At 47.7% G+C, this 18800-nt stretch overlaps 1 protein-coding gene across 1 annotated transcript; it reads left to right on the top strand.

Annotated features, from left to right (window-relative positions):
• Positions 1–8616: 8616 nt before the first annotated feature.
• LOC120023994 (12-(S)-hydroxy-5,8,10,14-eicosatetraenoic acid receptor-like) lies at positions 8617–9639 on the top strand. The gene has a single exon (XM_038968085.1). It carries the CDS (start codon positions 8617–8619, stop codon positions 9637–9639), a length of 1023 nt encoding a protein of 340 aa, XP_038824013.1.
• Positions 9640–18800: the final 9161 nt, after the last annotated feature.

Below are 18800 nucleotides of genomic sequence, written 5' to 3'. Positions count from 1 at the left end.
GAAAAAAAGATTTATTCAGCTGTCCCCATAGGAGAACCCTTTTTGGTCCAGGTAGAACTCTGTTTGGTTCCAGGTAGAACTCTTTTGGGTTCCATGTAGAACCCTCTGTGGAAATGGTTCTACATGGAACCAAAAAGGGTTCTTCAAAGGGTTATACTATGGGGACAGTCGAAGAACCCTTTTAGGTTCTAGATAGCAGCTTTATGACTAAGAGTGTAGACAGTGTGGTAAACCGTGGGCGTGCAGAGATTGACACAGAGACAGGGAGGTTTTAGTCCACAAAAACAACTTTACTAGGACAGAAAATCAACATAACAAAGAAAATTACTTGGGTTTGGCGCGGTCCTTCTCCTCTACTTTTGCTTGGTGTCGGTCTCTCCCCGTTCTCCCTCGCGGTGTGCTCTTGGGACAAAACGGCCCCTACCCCTGTTTCAGACGCGTCTGTCTGGACCAGGAGGTTTTTTGAGAAGGTAGGGGTGACGAGTACCGGGTGCGAACATAGTGCATCCTTCAGGGACTGGAACGCCGCCTCTGTGTCCTCCGTCCATTGCACCGTCTGGGGTAGTTGTGCCTTCGTTAAGTCGGTGAAGGGAGAAGCTATTGTGGCAAAGTTAGGTACAAATCTACTGTAGTACCCTGCTAATCCCAGGAATGACTTCACCTGCCTCTTGGTTCGGGGGACCGGCCTTCCCCTAATGGCAGCGGGTTTTTTTTCCTGGGGTTTCACATTTCCCCTACCGATCTGATATCCCAGGTACTCCACCTCGGTGTAGCCCAGCTTGCACCTGTGGGGGTTCTCGGTCAGACCTGCATCCCTTAGCGCATCAACCACGGCCTGTAACCTACAAAGATGTGACTCCCAACTGTCACTGTGCACAATTATGTCATCCAGATAAGCAGCTGCGTACTCACTGTGAAACCGCAGGACACGCTCCATGAGTCGCTGAAAGGTCGCTGGTGCCCCGTGGAGCCTGAAAGGCAGAACCCGGTAGTGGTATAGCCCCCCGGGGTGGAGAAGGCAGTCTTCTCCCGGGAGGCCGCAACCAGTGGCTCCTGACAGTACCCCTTTGTCAGGTCCAAGGTGCTGACGTATCTTGCCATCCCCAAGCGGTCGATTAGTTCGTCCACCCGGGGCATGGGGTAGGCATCGAACTTACAGACCTCGTTCAGGCCCCGGAAGTCATTACAGAAGCAGACGGTTCCGTCTTGTTTCGGAACCAGCACTACGGGCTAGACCACTCACTGTGTGACTCCTCCAGTACCCCCATTTCTAGCATTGTCATCACTTCCCGCTGGACCGCCACCATTCGGGCTTCTGGTATCCGGTATGGCCATTTGCGCACTTTTTCTCCCAGACGTTTGTGGATATGATGTTCCATGAGATCCGTGCGCCCCGGCACCTCGGAGAACACGGCCGTATTCCATTCCGCTGGACCAACTCTCTGAGCTCTTGTCGTTGGGTCGGGCTGAGGTCTTCCCTCATTGCAACTTCGACCGAGGGCGGGCCCTGCTGTGGCCGGGTCCACGTTATGCACAGCGCCTCACGTGCGTGCCATTTCTTCAGTAAGTTCACATGGTAAAGCTGTAGGGGTTTTCTCCGCCCCAGTTGGCGGACCTTATAGTTGACGTCGCCTACCCGCTCAACGATGTCATAGGGCCCATGCCACGTAGCCAGGAATTTACTCTATGTTGTAGGGATCAGCACCAAGACCTTCTCACCTGGTTGGAACGCTCATGGTTGGGCCCCTTGGTTGTAGACACGCTCCTGGGCACGTTACGCCTGGGGCCATGGGCTCTCTTACCACTGGCCAAATCGCCATCATCCTCTCCCTCATCTCCTCCACATGTTCTACTACGCTGCTAAGGGGGGTCGGCTGCTCTTCCCAGACCTCCATGGCAAGGTCCAGCTGCCCGCGGGGCCGACGGCCATATAGCAGCTCAAAGGGGGAGAACCCATGGATGCTTGGGGTACCTCGCGCAATGAAAACATTGCGTGAGGGGTGGTGTAATCCATGATTACCAGGATGTATTGGTGTCCCCTCGCGGTCTTCACCAATGGACCCAACAGATCCATTACCACCCACTCAAATGGCACTCCTATAATGGGCAAGGGAACCAAAGGGTTTCTATAATGCACCCTCAGAGCTGTGATCTGGCATTCCGGGCAAATACGGCAGTAGCCCTCCACGGCGCGCTTGACTCCGGGCCAGTGGAACCGGTTCCCGATCCGCTCCCTGGTTTTCTCCATCCCCAGGTGTGCCCCAAGCAGGTGGGTGTGGGCAAGCTGCGACACAGTCCTAACATACTGGCTGGGTATGAGTAACAAGTCTTTTGTCTCCCCATTATGCTTTACTACCTGATACAATAAATTCAGCTTGATTGCGAATTGGGGGTAGCGCCAATCACTTACTCCAGGTAACAGTACGCCATCCACCACAATCACCTGGCCCCTAGCGTTCTGGAGATTGGGGTCTTCTAACTGGGCCATCCCGAACTGACCCATGAGGATTCCCGTGTCAGGGAGGTCCGTCTAGGGCCTCCACCTCCATAAAGGGGAGCCTGAGGTCTTCCTCGCACAGTGGCTCGCTTGCCGGAGCGGGGTCGTCTCCCTCCTCCGGGTCCGACTCGGGCCCAGTGGACACCTCTCGTGGTGGGGGTTGGGTTGCACAGGCCACCGTCCTTTTTCCTTTTCTTCCTACCTCCCATGCACGCCTCCCCAGTTCCCTCCTCCACAGTGCCTGGAAGAGAGGGCAGTCTCGAACGAGGAGAATGGACACGTGTAGATTAGGAACAGCTCCCACGTGCATCTGGTGGTTATCCTCACTGGCACCGTTGGGTACCTCTTCGTGTCCCCGTGTACACAGGACACTGTCATCTCCTCATCCCCCGGTTCCTCCTTCCCCTCTCGTGTGAGCCACTGCGGGTGGGCCAGGGTCACCATGCTGCCGGAGTACAGCAGAGCGCTGGTGTCGATGCCATCGATTCATACAGGAACCATCGGAGGGGCCGTCTCGGTGTGCGCCCAACAAGATGTGACGTAACTCACCATCCGGGTTACCCCAGCTGGGGGATGCGGAGGGCATGGCCTCCTCCCGGCCGGGACAGCTCCACGCGAGGTGCCCCAGCTCAACGCACTCATAGCAGCGTCTCTGATCTGGGTCCAGCAGCCGCCGTCGGTTTGGATCACCCTCCCGCTTCACAGCCTCTGCTGGTTCCGTCCGGGCCCCCTTCAGCCCCTCGCCTCTCTTTGTGTTGTTCGTCCCCCTCGCCACGTCTCCTCTCTCCGCTCGGGCCCCTATCAGCAGGTCCTGGGTGTTCTGGTGAATTTCCATCGTGGTCACAATTCCTCCAGGCTCTGGGGGTTCTACATGCTCACCGTCTTCTTCATCTTGTATGGCAGGGCCCGAAGGTATTTATCTAGGGCGAGCTTGTTGAGCATCGGGAGGGACAGTACTTCCGTCAGCAGCCAGGCCTTGGTCAGGCGCACCAGGTCGCTCATCTGAGCACGGGGGGAAACGGCTGCTTGGCACTTTCCCCTAATTACCTCCACTTGGAGCTGTCCGTGTCGGGGTGCCCAGCTCCCGTATTCCCAGCAGAGGGAGCCAACGTCGCCTCACGTACCTCCCCTCTATTACCATCCCCCGGGGTAGACCTCCTGGGATACCACAACACGCTCTTGCATCTCCTCTTCAACAAGGTCACCCTTGACCCAGCAGCATACAGTATGTGGGGAAGCTGTTTGAGCTGTCCATTCCAGGACCCCTGTCTGCCCAGTGTGAGAGGCCTGACAAGGAGGAGGCCATAGCTGGATTTGTCTACCGCTTTAATCTTGGGGGTGACTGAAGCCAAGTGGGTGACTGAAGCCTGCTTGATTGAAGCGGGGTACATGGGTCCCCCTCCTTTTCCGCTCCCCTCCCCATCAATCTCTGTAGTTGGTTGCATTTCCTAAAGCCTAAGTAAATCACTTTTATGTGATATATTATTTCTCACGAGTGTTCATGTTGATCAATATTTCAGCTATGCTGTCCTATTGTAAATTATCAAATAAATGTCTGATCAGTACATACAATTCTCCACATATTGTCATGTACACTGCTCAAAAGAATAAAGGGAACACTTAAACAACACAATGTAACTCCAAGTCAATCACACTTCTGTGAAATCAAACTGTCCACTTAGGAAGCAACACTGATTGACAATAAATTTCACATGCTGTTGTGCAAATGGAATAGACAACAGGTGGAAATTATAGGCAATTAGCAAGACACCCCCAATAAAGGAGTGGTTCTGCAGGTGGTGACCACAGACCACTTCTCAGTTCCTATGCTTCCTGGCTGATGTTTTGGTCACTTTTGAATGCTGGCGGTGCTTTCACTCTAGTGGTAGCATGAGACGGAGTCTACAACCCACACAAGTGGCTCAGGTAGTGCAGCTCATCCAGGATGGCACATCAATGCGAGCTGTGGCAAGAAGGTTTGCTGTGTCTGTCAGCGTAGTGTCCAGAGCATGGAGGCGCTACCAGGAGACAGGCCAGTACATCAGGAGACGTGGAGGAGGCCGTAGGAGGGCAACAACCCAGCAGCAGGACCGCTACCTCCGCCTTTGTGCTAGGAGGAGCAGGAGGAGCACTGCCAGAGCCCTGCAAAATGACCTCAAGCAGGCCACAAATGTGCATGTGTCTGTTCAAACGGTCAGAAACAGACTCCATGAGGGTGGTATGAGGGCCCGACGTCCACAGGTGGGGGTTGTGCTTACAGCCCAACACCGTGCAGGATGTTTGGCATTTGCCAGAGAACACCAAGATTGGCAAATTCGCCACTGGCGCCCTGTGCTCTTCACAGATGAAAGCAGGTTCACACTGAGCACATGTGACAGACGTGACAGAGTCTGGAGACGCCGTGGAGAACGTTCTGCAACCTGCAACATCCTCCAGCATGACCGGTTTGGCGGTGGGTCAGTCATGGTGTGGGGTGGCATTTCTTTGGGGGGCCGCACAGCCCTCCATGTGCCCGCCAGAGGTAGCCTGACTGCCATTAGGTACCGAGATGAGATCCTCAGACCCCTTGTGAGACCATATGCTCATATGCTCAGACCCCTTGTGAGACCACCGTTGGCCCTGGGTTCCTCCTAATGCAAGACAATGCTAGACCTCATGTGGCTGGAGTGTGTCAGCAGTTCCTGCAAGAGGAAGGCATTGATGCTATGGACTGGCCCGCCCGTTCCCCAGACCTGAATCCAATTGAGCACATCTGGGACATCATGTCTCGCTCCATCCACCAACGCCACGTTGCACCACAGACTGTCCAGGAGTTGGCGGATGCTTTAGTCCAGGTCTGGGAGGAGATCCCTCAGGAGACCATCCGCCACCTCATCAGGAGCATGCCCAGGCGTTGTAGGGAGGTCATACAGGCACGTGGAGGCCACACACACTACTGAGCCTCATTTTGACTTGTTTTAAGTACATTACATCAAAGTTGGATCAGCCTGTAGTGTGGTTTTTCACTTTAATTTTGAGTGTGACTCCAAATCCAGACCTCCATGGGTTGATAAATTTGATTTCCATTGATCATTTTTGTGTGATTTTGTTGTCAGCACATTCAACTATGTAAAGAAAAAAGTATTTAATAAGAATATTTCATTCATTCAGATCTAGGATGTGTTATTTTAGTGTTCCCTTTATTTTTTTGAGCAGTGTATAATGCTAATGCAGAGGCACCAATAAATTGTCCAGTACACCTATTGTATGCTGTTTTCATGTACATTCCCTAATGTCTAAGGTGACTCAGGCTTTACTAATTATTGTGAAAAAGTGTATCAATGAACTGTATTCTGTATTTAGTTACAAAACAATTCTAATACAAAAGTGTTTTGCTGCTGTTTGCCTGCTATCCAACAGTCCATGATCAGCTCTGTTGACCATGAGAGCATTTTGCAGAGAAAATGGGTTGAGGCATACTATTTAGGCTTGGAATGACATGTGGCCTATTCAAGGGTTGCATGTTTCGTCAGAATATTGTTTTGAGCGTTTGTTTAGAACAGATGCTCGACTAAGCATTCTACTCAATGCATCGTCAATAAACGCTGATGAAGATTTCATCAAAAGTGCATTACAGTGGCTTGGAAATACAATGACGTTCAAAAGGAGGCAAATAATTCGTAGGAAAACCTTTTGTCGTCATTTTTATGTCACCAGATTGACTGATTGACTAGATGACTAGATGCAGATTGACTAGATGACAGATTGACAGATTGACTAGATGCAGTATAACGTTAGCTAGCTAGCTAAGATTGAGGGGAGGCCATTGGATTTTAGCTAGCTATTTTTTACTAACTTTGCTAGCTAATGACAACATTGACTTCTGTCTAAAGTAAATTTGATGACATGATAATGCTGGCAAAGTTGCTTCCTACTAAATATTTGACTACTTTAGAAATGTCATCGTATTTCAAGTCATTTAGATTAAACAGTAGTTAGCCTCCGTCCAGAATGACTGGGCTAATCACCACTTTAGGACACCACTATGGTGCCGCCGATAGATGGCAGCTTGAGAACGTTCATAACAATGGCATGACGCGACCGATGCATTGTTTAGCTTGTCATTGATGACATGTGGCCCATTGTTTATCTTGTCACCTGGCAATGACCACAAGGGCGTTTCAAAGATCTGTCAGTCAAGGTGAGCTCATGAATATAAGCTCCCCACCCACTCAGCCTGTTCTTTCAGGCTTCCTGACAGTTAGAGATGAGAGAAAAGGTTAAAAAGAATATATTCTGAGCATTTTGATAGCGTAAAAATATGATTGGTGATGTTTTGGTCATTCAAAGGCTATTTTTATTTGGGAAATAGGATGACTGTGTGGGAACTTTAAATCTGTGACTGGAGATCTATGGTAACTGCTAGCATGCTCGTACATAGCATATACTTCCAGTCATTGTGCTAACGCTGGTTAGCATTGGCTCACCAAACTACCTCTAAAATCCTTCATGCTGGATGCAGAGACATACAAATGGTATCCATGTGTTCATCTGACTCTATATAGTTAATATTTTATGATTTATTGTCATAAAATATTTGTAAACCAGTGGTCTGGGGTATAAATATATACTCTATACTACAATATTATGCAAAGTTAGTAGTGATCATATTGAACAAAATGTATTTATTGCCATTTACATTCTGTATAGAGCTGGTGCTTTTTGTGATATTGTACCCTTTACGCCCACCTGAGATAAATGTCAAATTTACAAAAAGGCATCGATGTACTGTATAACAATGCAAGGTTCATTTAACAGTAAAATAAGACAAACTTGTTGTGGTGCAACAAGGTATGTTGATACTGTATTGACTGTAACACGTGGTACAACTGCTAGAATTAAAAAATATGTATTAACACCCATGTAGCCTACTATCATGGGCATATAGACACATTAATATCTTAATTTTACATGAAGTATGTTCACTTATCTGACAAGGTATTAAAAAATATCTGAAAAATGTGTTTATCTGAGAGTCGCCTCCACACCAAAGTTTTTTTGCAGCTTTGAAATTGTCCACTAGTAGGAATTTATACAAAACTGTCAATAACATGAATAAAACATCTGATTTGCATGTATCCATAAAAACTGGCATAGATACCAACAAACACAGTAACTGGTTTAAACATAAAATAGCAGAAATGTTTTTGAATTTTACTTTTTATTTGAACCCAAAGATGGAAGTGGGCTTAATGGGTACGTGGGCTTAATAGGTTTAGAAAGAAATACCCTGAAAAATGTGTCTGTCATCTCAGACTTCTCTGAACTGGCTACTAACTGCCATGCGTTTAAATCATGTTGGGTGTACACCCCCAAAAACAGACCATTTCCATGTGGTAAAAGCAATTAATCTGCTAGTAAATCTATTCAATTCCCTAGGATACACTCCTCTTCTTGAAAACATCACAACCATTTTGTAGCATTGTTAACATTCCTGCTCGTCTGAGATATTTTCAGCTAGGAACTGCCTGTTGCTTCACATTGTTGCTCTCTGTCTGTTTAATCAGTCAAATATGTTATTTATGACAACCTCAACTACATTTTCATTCCCATGGATGTTGTGCAACTGGAAGCATGACTATGCACTTACTTACTCCATATAGGAATTCCACAAGGAGTTACAAGGACATGTTTGGCATAGAAAGAGGTCACTTCTTATACACAGTTGACAAATATGGGAAAGGTTGTGATGGTCTGAGTCAATGCAACGTTTTCCACTATGTCCTCATTCTCTCGTGTGACCAGATGATTATCTATTCTTTCTGTGGTGACTCGCCTATTCAGGCGTGGGAGGTGCAGCTCAACCAACAAGTCTGAACAATTTACAACTGAGTGGTACTGTATGCTGCCTGCGTGCTGGGGGGAATTACTTCCAGAGACTGAAGTGCAGTCCTTCAGCTTCACCAAGTCTACACACGGATTAGGAGCTTGCTTCGCTTCCCTTAAACAGACTCACTTGTTTTGTAAAGTGAGGAACTATTTGGAGTTGAGTACTTTAGAGGACTGTTTTTACTTCTTGTTAAGGATTCTGACAGGATCTGACTGACTTTTTCTGACTGTAAAGGGGGCAGCTTTCGACAATGCAAATTATGGAGGACAACCATCCAAGTGATAACTGCACAGCAGAGAATCTACCACTGTACAAATTTTACGCCTCTGTGATCATCATGGAATTCACCCTGGCTCTGCCGCTCAACCTCTCAGTGCTTTATCTATTCATCTTCAAGCTGAAGTTCTGGAAATCTAAAACCAACAACATTTTCCTGTTCAATCTCGTCTTGGCTGACGTTCTTCTGATTATATGTTTGTCAGTAAAGGCGTATCATTTTCTTAACGGGAATCGGCGGAGTACAGAGGGAGGGACCTGCAAAGCCATGCTCTTCATGCTGTTTCTGAACCGAGGTGCCAGTATCGCCTTCCTGACTGTGATTTCAGTTGATCGCTACTTCAATGTGGTTCATCCTGGGGGAAATAACTGTGCCAAGGCTTTAAAAAGGTCTCCTCATATCTCTTTCCTCATCTGGCTACTGCTGCTCCCCCTGACTATCCCCACCATGCTGAAGTCCTTTGAGTGCTGTAATAGTTATGGGCGTGAAGATGACACTCTAGTCGAGGATGTCACTGACACTCTGAGAGAGGTTGTGTTTTTCACCCAGATTCTCATCCCTTTCTTTGTGTTGGTCTACTGCACGGTCCGCATTGTTAACAGACTAAAAAAGAAGACCGTAGGGGATAGTACCAAGCTGCGTCGAGCAGTGTTTCTGGTCACCTCAGTAATGCTGGTCTTTTCTTTCTGTTTCTTGCCTTGTACCATAGCTAGAATGGTTCTGTTAATTTTCAGAATCAAGGATCTACAGAATGCTGAGAATATAGCTGTTCAGCTCTATGATGGACTCATGGTTTTATCCTACATGGATTGTTTAGTGGACCCAATTGTGTACTGCTTAAGCAGCACTAAGTTCAAAAGCCTCTACCTGACAACTTATTGCCCCAGTCTACTGAGCAAAGATGCAGAATCAGCTGAAAGCCCTAACTTGACAGGAAACAACTTAAATCGAAAATGCAAAAACAATGCATTGTGCACTGTAAAGGGGTTACCCTGAATTTGACAGTAAGCTCAGGAAGCTCAGTGGCAAGTAAAATTCTGTATTTCATCATACAGTTAACCTACTGTAATATAAATGTGGTATCAAAGCAAGTACTGTGTTATGACACACAGTACAATACCGTAAAATTGACTGTATTATACTGTAAAAAGTAAATGCTACCGTAATCAGAATTCATTCAGGAAATTCATTGAGGGGATGGGTTTGTATTTCACAGGATTGTACTGTATTTACAAGGGATTGGTGCAAGCAGGTTGGCTGCTAGGTAAAAATTGTTTACACATTACAGCATTTTAATGAATATTTGGTGCTTTATATCACTTACACTTAACAAAGGCTTCCAAACTGGCAGTGACTACAGGACAAAACAGACCAAAAGGACATGGCAAAATGCCTGCTGCCACTCCAATCTGATTAAAATGTGATGGGGCAACATAACCACATAGGAGTTAAATTGTTACAGCGTTCTCACTCACAGGTGCAACAAATATAGCCTCTTACAAGGCAGCCTCAAAACATATTTTTCTTAATTAAATGTTTTTATTTAACAACAATACCATGCACCAACTAGTGGTCAAAAGGTTTTTGGCACTCCAAAGATATGGTATGGTACTGTGTTCTGTGGGGTGGAATTACAGTACCATTTGAAATACAGCAATTTTTTCCCTGCCCAGAACACTTTCCAACAATGCACCATAATTTACAGTATGCTGCAGTAGTACCCGGACCCAGTTTTCCTTGCATGAAAATTAAGCAGGGATTAGGACTGCCCCGGGAGACCCCAAATGAACTATTTCTAAAAAATAAATAAAACAATACATTGATATAAAAAGCATTATAAAATGTGTGGTTTGCATCACTTAATGCCCGATGTCGCATATCACTAGAACATTTTAAGTTACTAAACTTCGCCAAAAATGTATATTATTTTTAGAACATTTACTCAGGCATTTCTGGTCTTCGGGGGGAGCAAACCTTCCGTGTTAACCACTATTTTCAGCGCCAATCTCCGATAAGGTAATTACAAAGATCGTCCACTAGACAGTGCTAAAAGTGTTTATTAGGAAATCTTCCTGAAGGTAGTGGTTTCATGTTATTTATTGATTGAGTACTACAGACAGTTACCAAGTGTTTAAGACACTGTGACATATATGTTAAAGGGAAAATGTACAGTTTTCTATGACAGTGTAGCATAATAGACTGCTTTTCTCAAATAGAGGACATGTTTTATTACTGCATTATGACTATTTGTTCTCATGATGAGACATTCATGTTAGTTTGCCAAACCAGACTGTGATTCACTACTTGTTTCTGTTATCATCAGTCATCTGGTTTCTTTCACCTGTGATGTCATTCTTCACGTTAAAAAGCTCATAATGACTCTGTTGTTACTAATTGTCTGGGTCAAATAAATATTACTCTCAAGTTAAGTGTGTTGCTATTGTTGTTATTAGTTCTACTACCACTACTGCCCACAGTCCTTGGGAGCGGGCCGTGTCAGTGGCACTGGGTTATCCTCAAAGAGGGAGAAGAAGGTGTTTAACTTGTCCGGGAGCGAGACTGTTGTGCTGCAGAATGAGGACCCAAAAGCGACGTAATAGTAACAGAGTCTTTATTCCAGAATAAAACAAATAATGATTCTCCTGGATACTATCCTCTCGTCAACAGAGAGGAACGACTGGAGACGCGACCACAGACTGCAGGTCGCTTCAGGAAGGCACTGGCCGTAGCTGACATTGACACCTGCTCACACGCAGCATCTGAAGAAGGCAAAGAACACGACAGGGCGGAACAAGGACACAGGAACAGCAAACGTCAAACAAGAATCCGACAAGGACAGAAGCGGAAAACAGAGGGAGAAATAGGGACTCTAATCAGAGGGCAAAATAGGGGACAGGTGTGAAAGAGTAAATGAGGTCGTTAGGAGAATGAGAAACAGCTGGGAGCAGGAACGGAACGATAGAGAGAGAGAAAGAGGGAAAGAACCTAATAAGACCAGCAGAGGGAAGCACAGGGACAAGACATGATGAAAGACAAAACATGACAGTACCCCCCCACTCACCGAGCGCCTCCTGGCGCACTCGAGGAGGAACCCTGGCGGCAACGAAGGAAATCATTAATCAACGAACGGTCCAGCACGTCCCGAGATGGAACCCAACTCCTCTCCTCAGGACCATAACCCTCCCAATCCACTAAGTACTGGTGACCACGTCCCCGAGAACGCATGTCCATGATCTTCCGTACCCTGTAAATAGGAGCGCCCTCGACAAGGACGGGGGGGGGGGAGGGAAGACGAATGGGGGCGCGAAGAAAAGGCTTGACACAAGAGACATGGAAGACAGGGTGGACGCGACGAAGATGTCGCGGAAGAAGCAGTCGCACAGCGACAGGATTGACGACCTGAGAGACACGGAACGGACCAATGAACCGCGGAGTCAACTTGCGAGAAGCTGTCGTAAGGGGAAGGTTACGAGTGGAAAGCCACACTCTCTGACCGCGACAATACCTAGGACTCTTAATCCTACGTTTATTGGCGGCTCTCACAGTCTGCGCCCTGTAACGGCAAAGTGCAGACCTGACCCTCCTCCAGGTGCGCTCACAACGTTGGACAAAAGCCTGAGCGGAGGGAACGCTGGACTCGGCGAGCTGGGACGAGAACAGAGGAGGCTGGTACCCAAGACTACTCTGAAACGGAGATAGCCCGGTAGCAGACGAAGGAAGCGAGTTGTGAGCGTACTCAGCCCAGGGGAGCTGTTCTGCCCAAGACGCAGGGTTTCGAAACGAAAGGCTGCGTAATATGCGACCAATCGACTGATTGGCCCTTTCTGCTTGACCGTTAGACTGGGGATGAAACCCGGAAGAGAGACTGACGGAAGCACCAATCAAACGACAGAACTCCCTCCAAAACTGTGACGTGAATTGCGGACCTCTGTCTGAAACGGCGTCTAACGGGAGGCCATGAATTCTGAACACATTCTCAATGATGATTTGTGCCGTCTCCTTAGCGGAAGGAAGCTTAGCGAGGGGAATGAAATGTGCCGCCTTAGAGAACCTATCGATAACCGTAAGAATCACAGTCTTCCCCGCAGACGAAGGCAGACCGGTAATAAAGTCTAAGGCGATGTGAGACCATGGTCGAGAAGGAATGGGAAGCGGTCTGAGACGACCGGCAGGAGGAGAGTTACCTGACTTAGTCTGCGCGCAGTCCGAGCAAGCAGCCACGAAACGGCGCGTGTCCCGCTCCTGAGTAGGCCACCAAAACCGCTGGCGAATAGAAGCAAGCGTACCCCGAACGCCGGGGTGGCCAGCTAACTTGGCAGAGTGAGCCCACTGAAGAACAGCCAGACGAGTAGAGACAGGAACGAACAGAAGGTTACTAGGACAAGCGCGCGGCGACGCAGTGTGAGTGAGTGCTTGCTTTACCTGTCTCTCAATTCCCCAGACAGTCAACCCGACAACACGCCCCTCAGGGAGAATCCCCTCGGGGTCGGTAGAAGCCACAGAAGAACTAAAGAGACGGGATAAGGCATCAGGCTTGGTGTTCTTATTTCCCGGACGATAGGAAATCACGAACTCGAAACGAGCGAAAAACAACGCCCAACGAGCCTGACGTGCATTAAGTCGTTTGGCAGAACGGATGTACTCAAGGTTCTTATGGTCAGTCCAAACGACAAAAGGAACGGTCGCCCCCTCCAACCACTGTCGCCATTCGCCTATGGCTAAGCGGATGGCGAGCAGTTCGCGGTTACCCACATCATAGTTGCGTTCCGATGGCGACAGGCGATGAGAAAAGTAAGCGCAAGGATGGACCTTATCATCAGACTGGGAGCGCTGAGACAGAATGGCTCCCACGCCCACCTCTGAAGCGTCAACCTCGACAATGAATTGTTTAGTGACGTCAGGAGTAACAAGGATAGGGGCGGATGTAAAACGCTTCTTGAGGAGATCAAAAGCTCCCTGGGCGGAACCGGACCACTTAAAGCAAGTCTTGACAGAAGTCAGAGCTGTGAGAGGGGCAGCCACTTGACCGAAATTACGAATGAAACGCCGATAGAAATTAGCGAAACCGAGAAAGCGCTGCAACTCGACACGTGACTTAGGAACGGGCCAATCGCTGACAGCCTGGACCTTAGCGGGATCCATCTGAATGCCTTCAGCGGAAATAACAGAACCGAGAAATGTGACAGAGGAGACATGAAAGGCGCACTTCTCAGCCTTCACGTAGAGACAATTCTCTAAAAGGCGCTGGAGTACACGTCGAACGTGCTGAACATGAATCTCGAGTGACGGTGAAAAAATCAGGATATCGTCAAGGTAAACGAAAACAAAAATGTTCAGCATGTCTCTCAGTACATCATTAACTAATGCCTGAAAGACAGCTGGAGCATTAGCGAGACCGAACGGCAGAACCCGGTATTCAAAATGCCCTAACGGAGTGTTAAACGCCGTTTTCCACTCGTCCCCCTCTCTGATGCGTACGAGATGGTAAGCGTTACGAAGGTCCAACTTAGTAAAGAACCTGGCTCCCTGCAAAATCTCGAAGGCTGACGACATAAGGGGAAGCGGATAACGATTCTTAACCGTTATGTCATTCAGCCCTCGATAATCCACGCAGGGGCGCAGAGTACCGTCCTTCTTCTTAACAAAGAAAAATCCCGCTCCGGCGGGAGAGGAAGAAGGCACCACGGTACCGGCGTTGAGAGAAACAGACAGATAATCCTCGAGAGCCTTACGTTCGGGAGCCGACAGAGAGTATAGTCTACCCCGAGGGGGAGTGGTCCCCGGAAGGAGATCAATACAACAATCATACGACCGGTGAGGAGGAAGGGAGCTGGCTCTGGACCGACTGAAGACCGTGCGCAGATCATGATATTCCTCCGGCACTCCTGTCAAATCACCAGGTTCCTCCTGAGTAGAGGGAACAGAAGACACAGGAGGGATAGCAGACATTAAACACTTCACATGACAAGAAACGTTCCAGGATAGGATAGAATTACTAGACCAATCAATAGAAGGATTATGACATACTAGCCAGGGATGACCCAAAACAACAGGTGTAAAAGGTGAACGAAAAATCAAAAAGGAAATGGTCTCACTGTGGTTACCAGATACTGTGAGGGTTAAAGGTAGTGTCTCACATCTGATACTGGGGAGAAGACTACCATCTAAGGCGAACATGGGCGTGGGCTTCCCTAACTGTCTGAGAGGAATGTCATGTTTCCGAGCCCATGCTTCGTCCATAAAACAACCCTCAGCCCCAGAGTCTATCAAGGCACTGCAGGAAGCAGCTGAACCGGTCCAGCGTAGATGGACCGACAAGGTAGTACAGGATCTTGATGGAGAGACAGGAGTAGTAGCGCTCACCAGTAGCCCTCCGCTTACTGATGAGCTCTGGCTTTTACTGGACATGACATGACAAAATGTCCCGCAGAACCGCAATAGAGGCAAAGGCGGTTGGTGATTCTCCGTTCCCTCTCCTTAGTCGAGATGCGAATACCTCCCAGCTGCATGGGCTCAGTCTCTGAGCCGGTGGGAGGAGATGGTTGAGATGCGGAGAGGGGAAACACCGTTAACGCGAGCTCTCTTCCACGAGCTCGGTGACGAAGATCTACCCGTCGTTCTATGCGGATGGCGAGTGCAATCAAAGAGTCCACGCTGGAGGGAACCTCCCGGGAGAGAATCTCATCCTTAACCTCAGCGTGGAGTCCCTCCAGAAAACGAGCGAGCAACGCCGGCTCGTTCCAGTCACTGGATGCAGCAAGAGTGCGAAACTCTAAAGAGTAATCCGTTATGGATCGATCACCTTGACATAGGGAAGCCAGGGCCCTGGAAGCCTCTTTCCCAAAAACTGAACGATCAAAAACCCGTATCATCTCCTCTTTAAAGTTCTGATAAACGTTAGAACACTCAGCCCTTGCCTCCCAGATAGCTGTGCCCCACTCCCGAGCCCGACCAGTAAGGAGTGATATGACGTAAGCGATCCGAGCTCTCTCTCTTGAGTATGTGTTGGGCTGGAGAGAGAACACAATATCACACTGGGTGAGAAAGGAGCGACACTCAGTGGGCTGCCCAGAGTAACATGGTGGGTTATTAACCCTAGGTTCCGGAGACTCGGAAGACCAGGAAGTAGCTGGTGGCACGAGACGAAGACTCTGAAACTGTCCTGAGAGATCGGAGACCTGAGCGGACAGGGTCTCAACGGCATGACGAGCAGCAGACAATTCCTGCTCGTGTCTGCCGAGCATTGCTCCCTGGATCTCGACGGCAGTGTTGCGAGAATCCGTAGTCGCTGGGTCCATTCTTGGTCGGATTCTTCTGTTGTGCTGCAGAATGAGGACCCAAAAGCGACGTAATAGTAACAGAGTCTTTATTCCAGAATAAAACAAATAATGATTCTCCTGGATACTATCCTCTCGTCAACAGAGAGGAACGACTGGAGACGCGACCACAGACTGCAGGTCGCTTCAGGAAGGCACTGGCCGTAGCTGACATTGACACCTGCTCACACGCAGCATCTGAAGAAGGCAAAGAACACGACAGGGCGGAACAAGGACACAGGAACAGCAAACGTCAAACAAGAATCCGACAAGGACAGAAGCGGAAAACAGAGGGAGAAATAGGGACTCTAATCAGAGGGCAAAATAGGGGACAGGTGTGAAAGAGTAAATGAGGTCGTTAGGAGAATGAGAAACAGCTGGGAGCAGGAACGGAACGATAGAGAGAGAGAAAGAGGGAAAGAACCTAATAAGACCAGCAGAGGGAAGCACAGGGACAAGACATGATGAAAGACAAAACATGACAGAGACGTTGGTGTCCAGGACGTGGCTGGTTTTCCCTTTTTAATCCATGAGCGACCTACACAAAACACACCTAGCTTACTACACAACATACACTTAGTATTACTTTCTTAGCTGATCGTCCTCGCAGTGGCAGACCACGTGTAACAACAACTGCACAGGATCGGTACATCCGAACATCACACCTTTGGGACAAGTACAGGATGGCCACAACAACTGCCCGAGTTACACCAGGAACGCACAATCACTCCATCAGTGCTCAGACTGTCCGCAATAGGCTGAGAGAGGCTGGACTGAGGGCTTGTAGGCCTGTTGTAAGGCAGGTCCTCACCAGACATCACCGGCAACAACGTCGCCTATGGGCACAAACCAACTGTCACTGGACCAGACAGGACTGGCAAAAAGTGCTCTTCACTGACGAGTCATGGTTTTGTCTCACCAGGGGTGATGGTCGGATTCGCGTTTATCATTGAAGGAATGAGCGTTACACTGAGGCCTGTACTCTGGAGCGGGATCGATTTGGAGGTGGAGGGTCCGTCATGGTCTAGGGCGGTGTGTCACAGCATCATCGGACTGAGCATGTTGTCATTGCAGGCAATCTCAACACTGTGCGTTACTGGGAAGACATCCTCCTCCCTCATGTGTTACCCATCCTGCAGGCTAATCCTGACATGACCCTCCAGCATGACAATGCCACCAGCCATACTGCTCGTTCTGTGCGTGATTTCCTGCAAGACAGGAATGTCAGTGTTCTGCCATGGCCAGCGAAGAGCCCGGATTTCAATCCCATTGAGCACGTCTGGGACCTTTTGGATCGGAGGGTGAGGGCTAGAGCTATTCCCACCAGAAATGTCCGGGAACTTGCAGGTGCCTTGGTGGAAGAGTGGGGTAACATCTCACAGCAAGAACTGGCAAATCTTGTGCAGTCCATGAGGAGGAGATGCACTGCAGTACTTAATGCAGCTGGTGGCCTCACCAGATACTGACTGTTACTTTTGATTTTGACCCCCCCTTTGTTCAGGGACACATTATTCAATTTCTGTTAGTCACATGTCTGTGGAACTTGTTCAGTTTCTGTCTCAGTTGTTGAATCTTGTTATGTTCATACAAATATTTACACATGTTAAGTTTGCTGAAAATCAACGCAGTTGATTGTGAGAGGACGATTCTTTTTTGACGAGTTTATCTGTCATGCACCAGGTAGCCTAATCTCGTAATTTCCCCTCTCAGAACACCTTACCTGTCACTCATATCTGAGGCAAAATGAATGAGTGAAGGAGCCATTGCTGTAATTCTTGCAAAAGTAAATTGTAAGTAACTGGAAAGAGGTGATTTAGTGAATTGCTCTACAACAAAAGTAGGTAGTTTTGTGTTAGGTGAGAATTATCGGTTAATTGAATGATTAGAATATTCCGCCCTGAAACATATAATTGTATGGAAGTGATTAGAATGTATAACATCATAATCAATACATGTGTAGTCTAGTCAGAATTAGGGTAAAGACCATATGTCTTTATGGTATTATAAACACAGACTGTCTGAGCTTGGTGCCGACCTGACTAGAGATTTGGGAGAAGAACAGGGAGTATGTCTCAAGGACAAGGTCACTAATCTCTGGCGGCTGGGTAGCAGGACATGTGTGTGCGTCTGTTTGTATGGGTGTGTATGTGTGTGTGTGTGTGTGTGCGTATGGTTGTGTGAATGTGTGGGCGTGAGAAGTCAGTATAAAATGAATTGTTTTGTATTCCTGACTTTAGAACGTTCCGTGAATAAACCTTTTTGACTATTTAGCTGGGCCTCCGTCTGTTTCATTCGACCAGGATCTTACAAATTCTGGTTTGCAGACTGAGTAATATATTTAAATTGGGTTATGAACCTGGAGAACAAAATTCTCTTATCATTTTGTAAAGTTTGCAAAAGAGGACATGGGTCTCTATTAGCTGATAATTAACCACTAATATCGATTTTAGACAGAGCTACATCGCACAGATCATTTGTCATAAAAATGCTCTGAAACAAAAAATCTGAAACATTTTCATCTACTTTTATTTATTGCATAAACATGTTACTCAACACTTCTGTCTCTGCCTTTAATTTCTAGTAAGGTTTTTGAGATGTGTCTGTTTATGCACACAGAGTGATGTGACATCACAAAACATTATTGATTAGAATACGAATGCCTCATACAGTATAAAAAGGAGTTATGGATGAAAAATTCTACCACCAGGCGAGTGAGGTGGGGAGGAGCTGTAGCCTACTGTACAATACATCAAGAAATAACTATTTATGTGAATGTACTAAAATCCCATTGACATACACAGCCTGACCTCTGCTCCATGTCCTTGTTAGGCCAATGATTGA

The sequence above is a fragment of the Salvelinus namaycush genome, chromosome 29 (genome assembly GCF_016432855.1).
Source record: "Salvelinus namaycush isolate Seneca chromosome 29, SaNama_1.0, whole genome shotgun sequence".
Classification (NCBI taxonomy): domain Eukaryota; kingdom Metazoa; phylum Chordata; class Actinopteri; order Salmoniformes; family Salmonidae; genus Salvelinus; species Salvelinus namaycush.
The sequence above is the reverse complement of the archived record's forward strand: the minus strand, read 5'-3'. Positions and strand labels throughout refer to the sequence as shown.

Bases quoted from the DNA above. Each gene is read 5' to 3' on its own strand.
- LOC120023994 (XM_038968085.1), top strand. From the start codon at position 8,617: ATGCAAATTATGGAGGACAACCATCCAAGTGATAACTGCACAGCAGAG.